This window comes from Mus musculus, chromosome 18 (assembly GCF_000001635.26).
Source record: "Mus musculus strain C57BL/6J chromosome 18, GRCm38.p6 C57BL/6J".
Lineage (NCBI taxonomy): Eukaryota > Metazoa > Chordata > Mammalia > Rodentia > Muridae > Mus > Mus musculus.
This window is the reverse complement of record NC_000084.6, coordinates 22,497,838-22,514,427: the sequence shown is the minus strand read 5'-3', so window position 1 is coordinate 22,514,427 and position 16,590 is coordinate 22,497,838. Positions and strand designations below refer to the sequence as shown.

The window sequence follows — 16,590 nt, the reverse complement described above, 5'->3', positions numbered from 1 at the left end:
TTGGGAATCTGGGAGTATCCAAACTTCTTGGATAAAATGTGCATGTTTGTACATTTTTATGAGAGTTATTTGTGGAATTAAGATTTTAAACAACTTACTGAACTTTATAATATAGACCATAACATTGATCTTCATGTTTCCTGCTACCTACCTAACCTTTTATAACATCAATGTAGGCTTCAGGCATGTAGTTCACACTTTTTCATGCTTCCAAGCTTCAGGATAACCTAGAAAGCTTCCAACAAAGTAAATTTCTTGGTTCAACTCCTAGAGATGCTCCATCAATACATTTCAAGTAGATATTCAAATCTGTGTGCACGCTTAAATAAATTATAATAATTTATCTCTATTTAGTTTGGCATATGTGTATGTGCATCAAAGAACCCAGCTAGAGAAATCAAAGACCTCACGGCTTAGAAGTCCTCTGAGTGAGGACAATAAGAATAAGAATCTTCTTTGTGTGAGTGAGCATGTATATGCATGTGTATGTCTTCACATGTGCGTAGCTGCATTTGTGCACATGGGTTTTACACATGCAAACAGTAAAGGTCACGCTCTAGTGTTATTCCTCAGACATTAGTCACATTGGCTTTATTATCTATCTATCTATCTATCTATCTATCTATCTATCTATCTATCTATCTATCTATTTACATACAAGTGCATGTGTGTATATACATACTTATATAAAAGCCAGGAAAAGACATCTGATCCCTTGGAGCTTGAGTTACAGGTGTCTTCAGGATGTGTTTTTTGTCATGTGGTTGTTAGGATCCTTGTGTTTACACAGAAAGTGCTTTTAATGGCTAAGCCATCTGTCTGACTCCCCTGTCCCCCTGGTGGTGTATATGCATGTAACTGTGTATGCATGTAACTTGGGTTTTGATACTGATTTTTTTCACTAACCTTTGAGCTTATCAAACAGGTAAGGCCAGCTGACCAGCTGTCCCACCTTCCCAGTGCTAAGATTATAAATGTGCCATCGTAAACACTATTGGTTCTGGAGCTTCACCGGGCTCCTCCTGTGTGCACAGGAAGCACTATATGAACTAGGCTATCCCCCTTTGCACATATACAGACAGTCCCTTTAAGACAGATTCCTTGCACTTGCAGAAAAGCTCAAGTGAGATTTCTAGAGTTTATTTAACCACTAACAGGAGATGTTCATGAAATGAAACTGAGTGAAACAGAAGAAATTCCCTGAAACCATCTCTGTACCTTTTACAAAAACATTAGTCAGCACATTTTTCTCTACAAAGACCTGGAGCTACAAATTAATAGCTTCTTGATCTCCATTCCTAGAAATCTGGTTGTCTGAGACTGAGATTCTTCCCAGACAATATCTGCCTGCTGAACAGGATGCTTTCAGGTTCAGTTTCTACCATATATACATACGGTTGCTATTGCTTACTTTTGAAAAGCATAGTCAGAGAGAAGGTCCTAGCCAGCAGGTAAAAGCCCTAGCCATACAGGCATGATAACCAAAGATCCATGCAGAAAGCTAGACAGAATGGGGAGCACCTGTAATCCCAACCTTCCTACAGTGAGATGGAAGGTAAAGACAGGAGACTCAGATGAAGGCTGCAGGGCCAGCTAGCCTAGAGTATACAGTATAATGGCAGAGACCCTGGATGATACCCAGTAGTTGTTCTCTGACCTCTACACAGGTGCTGCATCAGGACATTCATCATGAACATACACATCATACACATATACACACTAAGTTGAAAAAAATAAACCAACATGCATGCTCACTAAAAATGTTAAGTCAAACTGCACTATACATATAGAATGGAAGATGATATCTCAGGCTCTCTCCAACACAAGAACTAAGCACACACTAGAATGGACACCTCAACTCAATATTTGCAGGGGACAAGCATGTGAATTAAATGTGCCTCAATTACATGTCTTCAGAATATTTATTAATGAAAATACTTGGATTAAAAACTAAGGTAATTTTATCAAAATCCACTTAAGAAAACCACAATTGACTTCTTCAAGATTTCACTTGTAATTTTAGACCTAAGATGATTTTTCATCTACATGTTATAGACCCTGAAAGCGCATTTTTAAGATTTAAGTGCTGATATGCCACTATAATTTTACCTTCAATTTTGTTCACTGGGGGACCATTGCCTTTTCTCACAGGTTTATTAAGTTTTACAGCATCTGAGGGCGCCATGGGAAGCAGAGAATTACATTTTCATTTCCTTCTAAGAGAAATAAGAGAAAATCTCTAGTACTTACCTCTCTCCATAAAACCTCTCAAAGAATTTTTCTTTCCAAGGTTCTGTTTTCTTTTCCTTCTCAATTTCTTGCCTTATTCGTAATTGCATTTCTGGGGTAAACTCTCCTAGAAAGAAATTGGCAATAAATTGAATTAAAATGCTCATGTCTTCTGCCAATTCAGAAAGACCATGTGCCATTCAGTTGAGTAAACTTCACTGGATGTTAAAAGTAAGAAGTGTAATGATCACATTTTTAATATTGTCCATTTTATGAACATCGCTCAAATGCTCATTTCACGTTAGACCAACTCTAAAAATTTGGCATAGCTATTACATCCTATGGGCTGGAAATGAGACTGCATATCTACTGTCCTGGAGGAAATCATCCTGATGGAAGTAGAAGGTGCATAGTGGACTATGAAATATTGTCCAAAGCCCTGTACAGGCCATAAGAATAATATATGCATCGAAGGTAGAGACAGGACAGCACTTAATTTTCCCTAAGTCAATTAAAGAGGATTACATTTAGGAGTTGGCTCTTGAGTTAGCTTTTAAAGGATGATCAGGCTTATGTAAGTGATTAAATCACAAGGCACAGAGACATGAATATGCATATTTATGTCCTTTTGAGTGGCCAATTCTTAGCAGAATATAGGATGAAATTAAGTAAGAAAGGAAGGCTGAAGCTAATTACCCAATGCACACTCTAAAGAGAGATCAAATTTTCCTTCAGGAGATAGATGAGTACCTCATGGTATCCCATGAGGAAGGAGCAGAGACAGGTAAATCATCTGGAAGGACAGGTGATAAAGTGGTGGAGAAACCAAAGGTCTCCTGCCTGAAGGCTGCTGAACAGCATGGAGAGAAAGATGCAGGTTACAAGTGGGCCAGCAACAGTGGGGATGCTAACAGGTATCAGATTAAAAGTAGAGTCACATGTACTGTCCAAGTTTTAGAGTCCCCAAGTGTGAGGGTAGGATGACAGTTCAGAGACAGCCAAAGGAAGAAGAGAAAAGCAAGGGGAAATTCTAGGTTTAGTACACAGCATCTGGAATTTAGAATGTGTAGAACAAGCTAGTGAGATTTATAAATGATTAAAAAAGACCAGGGGTGAAGGGAAGGGACCAGTCAGAACCTGAAGCTTATAGATGGTAGCACAGATCTGGTTTAAACAAGGCTGCTTGGAAAAATGTACTGTTGGAAAGAAAATGTACTGTGGGAAAGAAAATGATAGGTTAAAAATGCCATTATTTACTATAAAAGGGAGATCCCAATGGAAGCTATGAGAAAACTGTGAGAATACATGCTTAGGGGATAATCTGAAATACGCTACAGACCTCTAAGGCATGTTGTTTGATATAAAATAGTGTTCAAAAAGTACAAATATTCTAAGAATAAATGGCAGTATGAGGAACGGATGTGACCAGTGAGGACTGAGAACATACGAGCTGGAGGGATCACAGTCCCAGGAGAAGCTCAGGTTTGCACCAGGGCCAGCAACTCCAAGTGAGGGAGTCATGTGCTGCATTGGGATTTTAGTCTATCCAAAACCCTGGGTTGAGTTCAAAGGAAGGAAATGATGACAGAAGCTCTGGGGCATAAGGGGGGCCAAGTTTCCTTAGAATCTAGAGCATGGAAAAACACAATGGTTCAAACTACTGTAATTTCAATGAAATTATGTATGAACATGTATATGCAAAATCTATGGTATGTCACACATTCTTCAAAAATGTCCCATATTCAAAGTGCTCCTCATTATCAAAGAATTAGTATGTTGCTTTAGAAAAGGGGGGAAATTAAAAAAAATAAAAATAAATACTCTCAATAAAACAGAAAAGGAGGGGAATTGTAATAAGTGAAAACATGTCTCAAGGGGGAGGGGAGAAGACCTGGAAGTCAGAGAAATATATAAAGCTCAGTACAGAATGTGAGGGTACACTCCACGAAGGGTGTGCATGCTCTACAGTGTGTGAGAACGCTACAGTATTATGTGCTCTACAGAGTGTGTGTGCTCTACAGTGTGTACTCTCTGGTGTGTATACTCCAGAGTGTGTGCACACTAGATTGTGTGTGCTCTAGAATAGCACATTACTCCATCATGGTTTATGTAGTTTAGCACAGTGTGTGTGTGTGTATGTGTATTCTAGCAGTATATGTGTACTCTAGCTGTGTCTGCAGTACGTGTTCCTTAACACAGTCCATCACTGCCATATGTCCTCTAGCGCAGTATGTGCACTCTAGCATAGAATGTCTGCTCTAGCACAGTACATAAATTCTAATGCAGTACATATACCGTACATAGTTGTGGTGGTTTGAATATGCTTGGCCCAAGGGAAGTGACACTATTAGGGGTGTGGCCTGTTGGTGTAGGTGTGGCCTTGTTCAAGGAAATGTGTCGTTGTAGGGATGGGTTTTGAGTTCCTGTGCTCAAGTCCCATTCAACGTGGGAGAGAGCCTCCTCTTGGCTGCCTGCTGAAGATGGTCTCCTTCTGCCTGCTTTCAGATCAAGATGTAAACATTTTAGCTCATTCTCCAGTACTATGTCTGCCTGCATGCTGCTAAGTATCCCACCATGTTGATAATGGATTAAACCTTTGAAACTGCAAGCCAGCCTCAATGAAATCTTTGCCCTCTATGAGAATTGCCTTGGCTATGGTGTCTCACAGCAATAAGACCCTAACTAATAAGACAATAACGTATGTACTGTAGCAGAGTGTGTGTATTGTGTTCCCACAGAGTATGTCTATACTAACATAATATAGACACTGTAGCAATGTGGGTTTTTCTAATATCATGCATGCGCCCTAGCAGAGCACATGCATTCAGCATAGTGTATTGTAGTAAAGTGTGTGTACTCTAGAATACCCCAGCTGCTCTAGCACAGTCTGTACACACCAATGTAGAACCTGTGTACTAATACTCTATACATGCTCTAGCATGTCACATAATAACAGGAAACTGAAATTTACCTTCTGCCAGTCGCTGTTTCCACCCTTGTGCTGCGTATGCAAAGAATTCATTATTTAGAGCTGAAGTACTGAGGCGTAAAATTCCATCACTTCCCATCTAGGAAATAAGCCGACAAAACAATATTCCATCAGAGATAATTCAAAGTAAAAGCATGCAAAAGAGAAACAAAAATTGAGCAGTTGTGTGTGTGTGTGTGTGTGTGTGTGTGTGTGTAAGGAGGAAGGAAAAGGGAAAAGAAAAGGAACTCAGCAAAAGGTGACTCCTGGGTATCAATCACATGCATTCTGCTTGCTGACTTTCTGCAGAGACAGTGATTGCTGTCCCTGCCTGTAATTGTGGGCTGACTATAGAAGATAAAGAGATAAAGCAGTGACAGGCAGCTAAGCATTAAGTGACTAGGTACGAAGAAGTCTGAAAAATGAAGGCTCAGGGAATGCATAGCTAGGCATGAGTAGTGAAGGACAAACCTGTGCAAGAAGTGGAAGGGCTATGGTGTGAACAACATAAGTATGGGGTCTTTCTCCATATTGCCAGAACCTATACAAGGAGCAAGCATGGAAGTTCATATAGGTGATAAAACAAAAATCTGTCAAATAGTTTGTGTGAGTGTATGTGTGTATGTACATGTGTGTATGTGTACTTGTATGTACATGTGTGAATACTGTGATGTGGATGTCACAGTCAGTGAATGCTTTGCATGGTTGTTTCCCTGCTTCCCCTATGTGGATCCTGGTGATCAAACCCATGGCATCAACAAGTGTTTTTACTTGTGGGAGCATCTTACCTCACATATTTAGATATGATATATCTATACTTTTATTCTTCTTTCCACACTCTATCTTCAGCCATATAAATGGTAAGCATTAAAGAGTTAATGCAATGACTGCATGAATATATCCTCAGATAAATCATCTTTCAGGAGTAAAAAGGAATATGGATTCTGAAAACACACACTGTTTGTCCTAGACTGGATCATGGAAAATCAAACTGAGAGAAGGCAAACATCAGGAATGTTGGGAATGCTGATGAGTAGCTGGAGGGCAACAAATGAGATTCTTAGCATCACCATCTAAGAAGAGACTTGCAGCTACTAAATTATTCAATGTTCTGAACACATTTTATACAAGACTTCATTCACTCGTTGTTTCCTCTTTGTTTTTAGCATTACTTAGCAGATACATTTTAGGTGAAAAGTATAAGCTTACATATCTGGTCCTTGTGTGGGTAGAAGCAACGGAGAAAAAAATCACCCTTCTTAAGTTCTCAATATATGCTACATGGAGCAAATGATTCTGTTTCTTCTAGAGCCTTTCCATTCCTCTGTGTTCTATGTGCTTGGAGTGATTAACACTGATGGTCATTTTGGCAGAATCTAGAATCACCTAGAACACAAACCTCTGGGAATTCCTGTGAAGGAGTTTCTAGATTGTGCTAAATTAAAGAAGAGTCATTCTAAAGTGTGTGAATCACCCGTGGGTTGGAGTCTAAATGCAAAGAAGAGAATGAATTGTGAGCCAACATTTACCTCTCTCCTCCTAGCTGCAGATGCTTTATAATCAGCTGTCTTATGATGCCACCATCATCATGCCCCTACTGTGTGATCAAGCTGTGAGCCAAGATATTTCCTTAAGTTTCTTCTTGTCAGTATTTGGTTACAGTGACTTTTAAAGTAAGTGTTATGGTAGCCATGATATAGCATTATGGTCCTAACTTTTGTGAAAAATATCCAGCCATTCTATCTGTTGAGTGAATAACTCTAGAATATCACTTTTAGAATTCAGTTTAACTACTGAATCATTAGTTGCTACTTGATGATAAGTTTCCAGTGGCTAAGGTGTATGGATCAGAGAGCTAAGAGTAAAATTTGCTAGTACCAGGACCCACTTGCCTGCTGTGTGCATCCTGTACTCTAAGTTCTATGTTCAATGAGATTAGAAGCCTACCTCCATTCTGGATGTATCACTTCTACTGGGATGCATTGTTCATTTTGATTCTACTGTTATTTAGGATTATGAACAACCTGTACATTGTAGGAAAATTAGCAGCATGCCTAATTAGTAGCAGCAACCCCTCTCAAGGATGCAGCATCTACATGTGCCTTCAAATATCTCCAAATGTAATATGGAGGCAGAACCATATTATCAGGATAAAATTATTCAAATAGCCAAAGCACTGAGTTAATAACAGTATGGTAGCTAACCTCTGCCTGGATCCCTCATGTGGTGAGATTACAAAACAAAGATCTACACAAGTGGGGTCATCCAGAGGAAAACAACTGCTGTTCCAGAGAGGTGAAGGCAGGAGGATTCTGGAAACACTAGACATTCACTGCATATCTCCTGGTACATGCAAAACAGGAGCAGAACAGTGAATAGCAGCAAGACAGCCATAGGCTCAGATGACTCAGGAGTGATGTCTGGGTCCTGCTACCAGATCTACCAGCAGAAGAGCAGGTGTGAGGATAATCATAAATGGATCCTAAGGGAGGATTTAAGGGAGGCATGTCAGACAGAGGTTAAGACCAGCTCGCGACTGGCACAACCTGTAGCTAACTAACCAGTTATTGCTGTTGTCCTTTCTTTCATTCTCCCTTCCTTCCTTCCATTCCTTTATTCACCCGCCAGTAACTTGTGACCGAGTAGTCCTCCTATATGACACTGTAAGGGCAATGAGAGCTAGAATGATCCCAGAAGTGGTGAAGCTCCACTGAGGTCCTGAAACCTGTGCAATGCAAATGAGCCAGGAATATGATTGCATGTGCTAATCCTACTCAAGCCTGTAAAGTGTTGGATGTCTGCTTGGGTTCAGAGGTCTGGAAACAACCTGCAGGAACAACCTGGGAACAATTCAGGTCCATGGAAAAGAGGGGTGATTGTAGATATGACATAAGCCAAAGATTTGGGGCTTTAACCTCTGCCTGGGACTGACCCACTGAGTGCTTCTCAAGTAAATGTGAGGTTCTAGGTTAGTGGATTCTAGTTCTAAGTGTCTCCTTTAATTCACTTCTACATTTCATGATATTTTCTAGCCTGATCCACAGTGCAGGGAATCCATGATGCCCTATTCTAGGTAAAAGAGAACTCTCTAAACTGGTGACACCACAGAAGAGTTTTAAAGATGGCCTAAGATCGCCTGCAAAGGTGATCTAAGGAATGTGTAAAGGTGAGAAGGAAAGGAAGATGTGGAATCATTGAATGGTATTGGAAGATTTAGAGGAGAGATGATCAAAGGAACATAATTCATGGTGCGCTTCAGGACTGATGAAGGTCTTTGGGGTCAAGGCGGCAAATACACTGTGAGCATGTCAGAAGAAGCCCTAGCACATCCCAGAATCATTCTAGCAGGAGTAGGTTGTTGGGAACTAAAAAGGGGGGCCTGGGGAAAAGGGGGAAGGGAAGACCCACACCCCACCAGAGTTCCACTTATGCTCTGGTCTGTCAGGCGTGGGAGGGCTGCTATCTACCTTCCACTCATCCAGGATGGGCATCTAAGCCTCTGACCCACTCTTTGGGGGGAGGGTGGCAAGGGGCAGCCCTACCTGGGAGTCCCGGAGCTACTTTCCTAAAGCCCCGGGGAGCCCAGTGCTACTTTGTTAAAGCCACCAGGGGTTATAGGAGAGAGGGATGAGGGAAGAGAGGTCCTAACACCAGTGAGAGTGAGTGCAGCTGATCTTGATGAGCAGAGACTCTCTATGGTTTTAGAGCTTTATTGTAGAAAGGCAGGGGGAAAGAGAGAAGGTAGAAGAGAGGGGGGGTAGAGAAAGAGAGTATGAGGGAGAGAGAAGAGGAGAGTGGAGAGAATACAAAGAGAAAGGGAAGTGGAGGGAAGACAAAGGGAGAGGAGAGAGAGGGTGAGAGTGAGGAGTAAGAAGTAAGAGAGCTAGAAGTAAGAGAGTGAGGTGGGGGCCTAACAGCCCCTTTTATGGTCTAGGTAATTGGGGAGGAGTTTAGCCTGAAGGTCAGAAGCTTGGGCTTCTAACTTCAGAAACTTGTGACTTCTAGCCATGTTTCTCTTGTGGGGGCTGTGGGGGGCTGCAACTTAGGCAGAATCCAGAGTTCCAGGAGCATGAGGGAACACCTACTGTGTCATGTAGATGAATTATCATCCTTCGGGGTTCAGATCTCAGCTCAACTGGAGACCAGCCTGTCTGTGCATAGCCCAATTCCCCAGAGTAGGTTAAAGAAGTCTGCCCTTGACACCAAGCACATCTTCCAGGTAAGTTTCCAAGTATGGTCAGTGATGTGTCTCTAAACCTGGAATGTGGGCAAAGGCTGAAAGAGGATCTCCAGGTTGTCGGTGAAAAGCTACTGCATGGAGAGAGATGAGAATGGAAGTGGGACATTTGCCTCACAGGTGGATTTGAAACAAATTTAGCAGGTTCAGGGCAAGTTCCCCACAAAGCAAAAGAAGCTGTGTAGTGAGGAGTCCCTGTGCATTAGGCACAGTGGGAAAGGTAGGAAGTGTTCTGTGTTTAGGAACACAAATGCAGCTGATGCAGCAACAGCCTACACAACACACAGAGTCTCCAGTGTTCTCCATAACGGTTTCCTTGCTACCCTTATTTTGGTTAGCAAAAGATTTGAAATTTTTCTCTGGCAGCTAATACACAGAATTTCTGTTTCACATATTCTGCCAGGCTGGGGGCTTGGTTACTAATTTTAAGACATAAAGAAACAGCAGATCCAGATTAACTCTGACAGACTCCCAAGATCTGAGCACATGAAAATCCAAGTGTGCTATAAACACACTGTAGACCATGGAAGCTAGCCCCGGAGGAAAATCATCTTCTTTTCAAATAGAAAGTACATGAAAATTAAGGTTCCCAACCTTTGTGAGACAGCACAATTAAACACTGTAGCTAAAATAGACTTAAGAAATATGTGCCAATAAAACTTTTAAAATACACTATTAATTTTATGGCCTTTAAAAATACTGTTTGAAAGATATAACGCTTTAATGAACTAGAACAATAAACATTTCTGAAAGGCTAGTTATTTATTGATGGGCTATAAATTTTGTTTTTTATTAGCCATGATAGAAACATTCATTCTGAAAAATCTTCTCTCATGATGAAATGTCTAGCTAAGTTATTGATCAGCTGTGCTTCCTTTTAAATTATTAAGAAAAAAAACTGACCAAAATGATTTCTCTAGGGAAAATAATAAGAGTAAAGAGAAATGTATTTGTGTACAGATCCTGGGATGATGCAAAGATTTAAATTCTTTCTTGATGAATTTATCATTGGTTATTAAAACACTTTAGCTGGTTGTGTAATCACACTCTTGAAAGGCAGGAGAATTACTGTGAGTTTGAGGACAGGCTAAGCTACATAGTGGATTTTAGGTCAGCCTCTTTGCCAAAGTGAGAGCCCACTTAAAAAACAAACAAACAAACAAACAAACAAACAAAAAGACAAGCAAAACAAACAAAATAACTCCACCTAAAACAGTGACAAAGACATTTAGGAATGGGTATGTGGCAAGTAGAATTCAAAGCATTAAACAAACACTGCAATATAAACTAATATTCAAACTCATATCTAATAAAATAATCTTTTAATTTATTTGTGTGTGTGAGAGACACATACACAGAGAAACACACACACACATATACACAGAGGTGGCAGGGGAAGTGGGGGCAAGGCAGCATCTCATATAGTCAAGGCAGGCCTCAAGTTGTAGCTAATGCTGAATTAAAACTCCTGTTCTTCCTCCTTCAATATCCATGTGATGACACCATAGACTACCAAACTTAACACAGTCTTTCACATTATCTTCTTTTTCTTTTTTTTCTGATTTTGTATCTCTTCCAGGTGGTTTCCCTACATAGTAAGGACATGTATTATCAGAAGAGGGAAGAGTATGCTGAGAGTAGAAACTGGCCAAGCAACAGCATTGCATCTAGAAACACAATCAACTTCAATGTCATTCAACAGACAGCAGAAAGTGGTTCAACGTAAAGTCAAAACCTGATGAAAAGAACCAAGTGAGTGTCTATAGGTAAACAGTGTGCTTGTTTAGACAGTGTCAAGGTAGTCTCCTTGGAACTCACTATTAATAACGAACTAACTGTGGTCACATGTGGAGGAAGTGGGGAAGAGCAAGCCAAGGAATAAAAGATGACTTAGTGACCTAGGGAAGCAGGCAAGAGGCAGTCCAATATCATGGGCAGGATGTTGGGCAATAAGACTGCTCACCGATGGAGACAGAAAGCTAGTCAGGATAACATCTGATATTTCAAAGGAACAGGTCAGACATTTTGTATGTGTGCAAATATGCTAGAGCAGAACTGACAGCAATAAAAACAACTTTCCTGTGTGAATTTAATTTTTGTCTCTGCATTGGATAATTTTTGTCTCTGCATTGGAAAAGAAAAAAAGAAACATGAAGTTATTTCTAAGAATGCATTTTATTTATTTTGATCTATGTAAAATGTCATTTTAACATCTAATTTCAAATATTATTCTTGAGATGTTTTATATTCTCCCTGAAAATTATTTGCTATTCATTTATTCATTGGTTCACGGTCTACATATAAAACACATACACACAACACAAAGCAGCCACATCTCCAGTTATGAGCAGCTCTGTGACTGGCTATTGGCCACTATAACGAACAGTGGATCTTTAGACAAGGACTACTCAGAATCATTAATATGTAGTGATTGCTATAATTCATGAGAATGATGATAAAAGCTGTGACTCAATATGATAGATGGTGTAGTTGTCCACACCTATAATCCCACCCAACCCCTACCCCACAGTCAAAAGGCTTACTAGGGCTTGTTGCCAATCTAACTAACCCATGTTCAGTGAGTGACTTTGTTTCCAGGATAAAGGACACACACACACACACACACACACACACACACACACACACACACACACACACGTACATGCACAGATACATACAAATATATAAAAGCTCAGTAGTTAGAAAGCAATTAGATTGGAGATTTTTAAACAAGGAAGCCTTAATTTTAAACAGTTAGGTATGAGAATATCCAAGGAAGATTACAAAAAATAAACGAGGGCTTCTGAAGAGCACTTGTGATTAAAAAGTGAGGAGGGTAAGAGATACTGCTGGGGGGAATGAAACAAAGTTACAGAGAAGTCAGGAAATCAGAGCAAACAGCACCATGGCTGTCTTAAGGGGAGTCTTGGGGAAACAATGTGCTACCACAGATGTAAGGGGGGTGTTGGGGAAGTGATGTTGTATTGTGCATGTGGTAACACCCATCAAACCACTTAGAATTACTTAGGTCAACATAGTATGCAGAACACTGTGCAAGCTGTTGCTTCCATTAAAAATAATCAATATGCTCTTTAGAGGAAAGGCAGCACAGACCTCAGGACACTAAGCAGCGCAATGATTCTGACACAGGGTCATAATGGAAAGTGGCCAGCTCTGATGCGCTGTTGTCACTGACTCCCTTATATCTGATTTAGTTAAGAACTCTGGTGTATGTATTAAAGTGAGAGCACTAAGTTTTCTTTAAAAAGTGAGTTTTCAGTTTTAAACCCAAGCAATCTAGTAGACAGGCGGGGAGACTGACTAGATACGTTCAGGCTTCACTTGCAAGAGGGAGCTTTTTCTTCCGAATTACATAAAGAGGCATACAAGTGAAAGGAGGCTGTTGAAAGACTGAGAGCAGGAATCAGGAAAAGAAATAGGATCCAGGAATAGGATAAAAATGTGCTAAAGAATGCTTTGAAAGTGATGTTTGAGAATGATTTTCAAAATTAGACTAAGTCATTATTCCCCAAACTGTGCATTCCAAAACAGTAATATATTAGGTGACTTTAGGTAAATGAATCTTTAAAAAAAACCTTTTCTTCCAACAAATAGAGTTTGTGCCTACTATTAAATTTTATTATTTTTTTTACTATAAGCATTTTGTAATATACTGGAATGTCTTATAAGAAAGAATTATGCACTGTCTACAAAACTTATTGGCCTGCAATCCTCTCAGAGGGCAATTATCAATAGCTTATGGAACAATTACTCTTTAAGGATACAGTCACACACGGCTATGTATGAGAACAGTCAGGAGCAAACCATTGAAGTCTAATGAATATGTTCATGCTTCATATGAAATCCCATATGAATTTATTTAGCAAATAAATGAAAAAATTTTAAGATCTGGACTTGGAATAATGTTCAAGATATTACCAGAATGTCAGGATTTAATAGCCAAAGTAATTATATCAAACAGAAAATAGAATCTGGAAAAAAATGATATAATAATCCTTATTCTATTCACCAAAGAATATCAAGTTAAAATCCCTCTGCAGATGGCAGGTCCCACAGTCCCAACTGGTCAGAGCAGTGAGAGTAAGAGCTAGTGAGTTCTCATATTCAAACAAGTCATCCCTGTCCCCAGGCTCAGAACAGTGTTGAAGACTATTTAGGAAGACTATAAGACTTGCATAACATCAAGGCAATCAACATTCTAGCATGGGCGGGGGAAGGGGTCACAAAGCTCCACCCCTATACACAGAGGCAGTTGATGGGTATACAGGTACAGTGTGGAGAGTCACTTTTCTTCAGGGATGTGAGCCCTAGTAGGCCGCCCATGCTCTACTGGGGAGTCTCCAACTCGTGCACATATGGGCAGCAGTAAGTGGACTCAGCAGGTTATACACAAAGGGAAGAAGAAGTTAGGAGGGAGGGATATTGGAGAGAGGGTTGTGGAGGAGACAGAGGAGGGGTTAGGAGGTGGATGGGATAAAAAGACATTGAACATATGTATGAAATTCTCAACATATAAATAAAAATACTTAAATTTCATTGCAGGCAACTCAATTATTTTCTATTTTTCCAATATTTATGTGCACAAACAACTTTTTTAAAAATGAAAATTTCATTATACAGACATAAAGACAGAGAAGAATTTTTTAAGTTATGTAATTTTCATCCTGTTACCCAATTTAAAAATAATGCACAGAGTCAAACTAAAATGAACAAAAGAGAGACTTTGGAGAGAAAATATTATGAAAAAAATCAACATGTAAATGGAAAAGTGGAAGGCTTTTGTGTCATAATTGTTATGACAGAGTTTCAAAGCTGATTTTCATAATAAAAGCCTCCCCTGTTCCCTGCCTAGATGATTTCTTTTCTTCCCACAGCCGGCTGCTCTTGTGATAGGCACTAACCACCAGGAAGAACTCACAAGGTACAAAGTTCATCAGAGACAGTTGGGAGCTAGATCTACTGTGCCCAGGAGGAGGCCACATGTCATTTTGAACCAGAAGGAATTCCAGCAGGGGGGTGGGCATGAGTACAGGGCATCTGACTAGTGATATCTGAATAAATGCATTGAAAAGGAGCTGTGAAACAGACAAAGATTCTCAGGTGGCATAATGGCAAGGAGACCTGTGGAAAATGATTTTCCTTATAATAAACAATGTGTGTGTGTGTGTGTGTGTGTGTGTATTATATGTGTGCATGTATTTATAAGCATATATTATATGGATACACACATACCTATTTTCCCTTTGAAATTCAACTTTGTAAACAACTTATGCGCCTTGATAAAATTATGGCATCCAATCCATGCATTCAACTCTCTTATGATGATCAACCAGATATTGGAGAAGCTTTCCCATAGAATAAGACATTTGGGTTAGTAACTTGTGGCCTTAGTGACAAGGAAAATGGATTTTTTTTCTAACAGGACTATCAAAAGTTTTTCTTATAATTTCAATTTTAAATTTCAGCACATATGTAATAGGGAGATGGTTGTCTGAAGAACATAGGAACTTACAGAAAGTAAATGGCAAAGTAAAAGCTCACGATTGGCTTGTAAATAAGCTCAGTTACTGAACTAAGAAGCCTGCATGGGGTTTAGTTACTCTCCGCAGCAATAGTATCAGAAACAACAAATTCTGCCTAGTGACACTGTCCTATATTTTTAATATTCTGAGCCTTCTTTAAATAAGTTGTCTGCCCTCGATTTGCCACACAGAGTGTGCTAATTTCAATAGTACCTCAGCAGCCAGTTCAGATGAAAAGTAGCCTATGGGAGAATCAGTGAAAAATAAATAAAATAAAGGCAACTAAAGACAAACATAAATCCTCTGACAGATGAATCTTTAGCCGTAAATTAGAATAGTAAGCTTTGATATTCATGGAACATCCACATCATAACAAATTTGTAGGCAGTTGTTGCCCACACCTTGGGGCCATCTGACAAGCATTTATGAGAAGTGGTGTTTTCAAAATGACCTAAAGGCAGATAACAAAATCTGAACAAGTCTTAGCAAATGTAAAAACGTATAAATATAAATTTTTTCTATTTAGTTTTTGAGATAGGGTTGCTTATGTAGTCCAGGCTGGCCTTGAATCCCATATATAACCAAGGATGATCTTGTTCCTTCTGCCTCCATCTCCAGAGTTCTAAGATTACAGGCTACATAACCACACGTAGCTTGTGCATATTTACTAAAAGGCAATATCCCTTTTAATTTTTTTCCAGTGTTCCCTCTGTTGTAGATGGAGAAAAAGCAGATGTTCAATGCACTCAGCCATTAAACTGAACACGAGTGTTCTAACTGGTGAAACGTAAGCTCATGTTCTCCCAGAGATAAAATAAGGTTATATTATAATGCAGTGAGAGCCAGTGAGTGACTGTTTCTATTTGTAATACTCTCAACAGCTGTGTTTAAGGGACTATCTATTAGTCACTCCTTTCTTTAGCAAACACTTCATAAGCATCAACTACGTGCCAGGAACCATGAAATGGACAGACGGCTTCTGTTTCCACAAGCGCCTGGGCCTGGGAGGAGAGGAGGAAAGGAATCCATGTTGGCGGTACAAGAGGAGTCCTTGGAGCAGAATGGATGTTAGAAGAAGCTCCCGACGTTGACTCTGCTCTGCCCATATTTCCTTCTTTGAGGCTTTTAAACCATTTTCTCCCTACTGAATGTGTTTCAGCCTATACCCAGCTTAATGATGTCCCTGTCTCTTTATTGTTTCATAAAACCAAGAGCCAATAATAATAACAACTGTCGTTAATTTAATGCAGGCAACAACCCCAGTCTAATTTTGTATTCATGCCTATAACAAAATCCCATGGTAGCTTATAAACAACCAAAATTGATTTCTCAGTTTTGGAGGCCACAAGCCTAAATATGCAGTGTCTGTAGATGTAGGGTCTAAAAAGAACCATTTCCGGGTTCACAGATTGCATTACCTTGCTATCTAACTTCAGTCACGTTAACTCGATTATCATTCTATCAGCATTAAAAGGCCACGCCTATTGCCATCATTATTCAAGTTCAGATTTCAACATGTATGCTATATATGTGAACACACACATGCACACACATTTGATATATACATATATGCTATATAACATAAGTGTACAGAAGGGATGCAAACGTTCAGT

At 39.7% G+C, this 16,590-nt stretch overlaps 1 protein-coding gene across 13 annotated transcripts in view; it reads right to left on the bottom strand.

The window, feature by feature from the left end:
• Asxl3 (additional sex combs like 3, transcriptional regulator) overlaps positions 1-16,590 on the bottom strand; it is a 186,151-nt gene that overhangs the window by 15,800 nt on the left and 153,761 nt on the right. For all 13 annotated transcript variants that reach the window (XM_006525739.3, XM_006525740.2, XM_030250369.1 and 10 more), the window contains 2 exons: positions 5,201-5,297; positions 2,251-2,356 (listed from right to left, as the gene is read on the bottom strand). In XM_006525739.3, the coding sequence (XP_006525802.1) occupies positions 2,251-2,356; positions 5,201-5,297 (203 nt within the window). The remainder of the gene's footprint in view (positions 1-2,250; positions 2,357-5,200; positions 5,298-16,590) is intronic.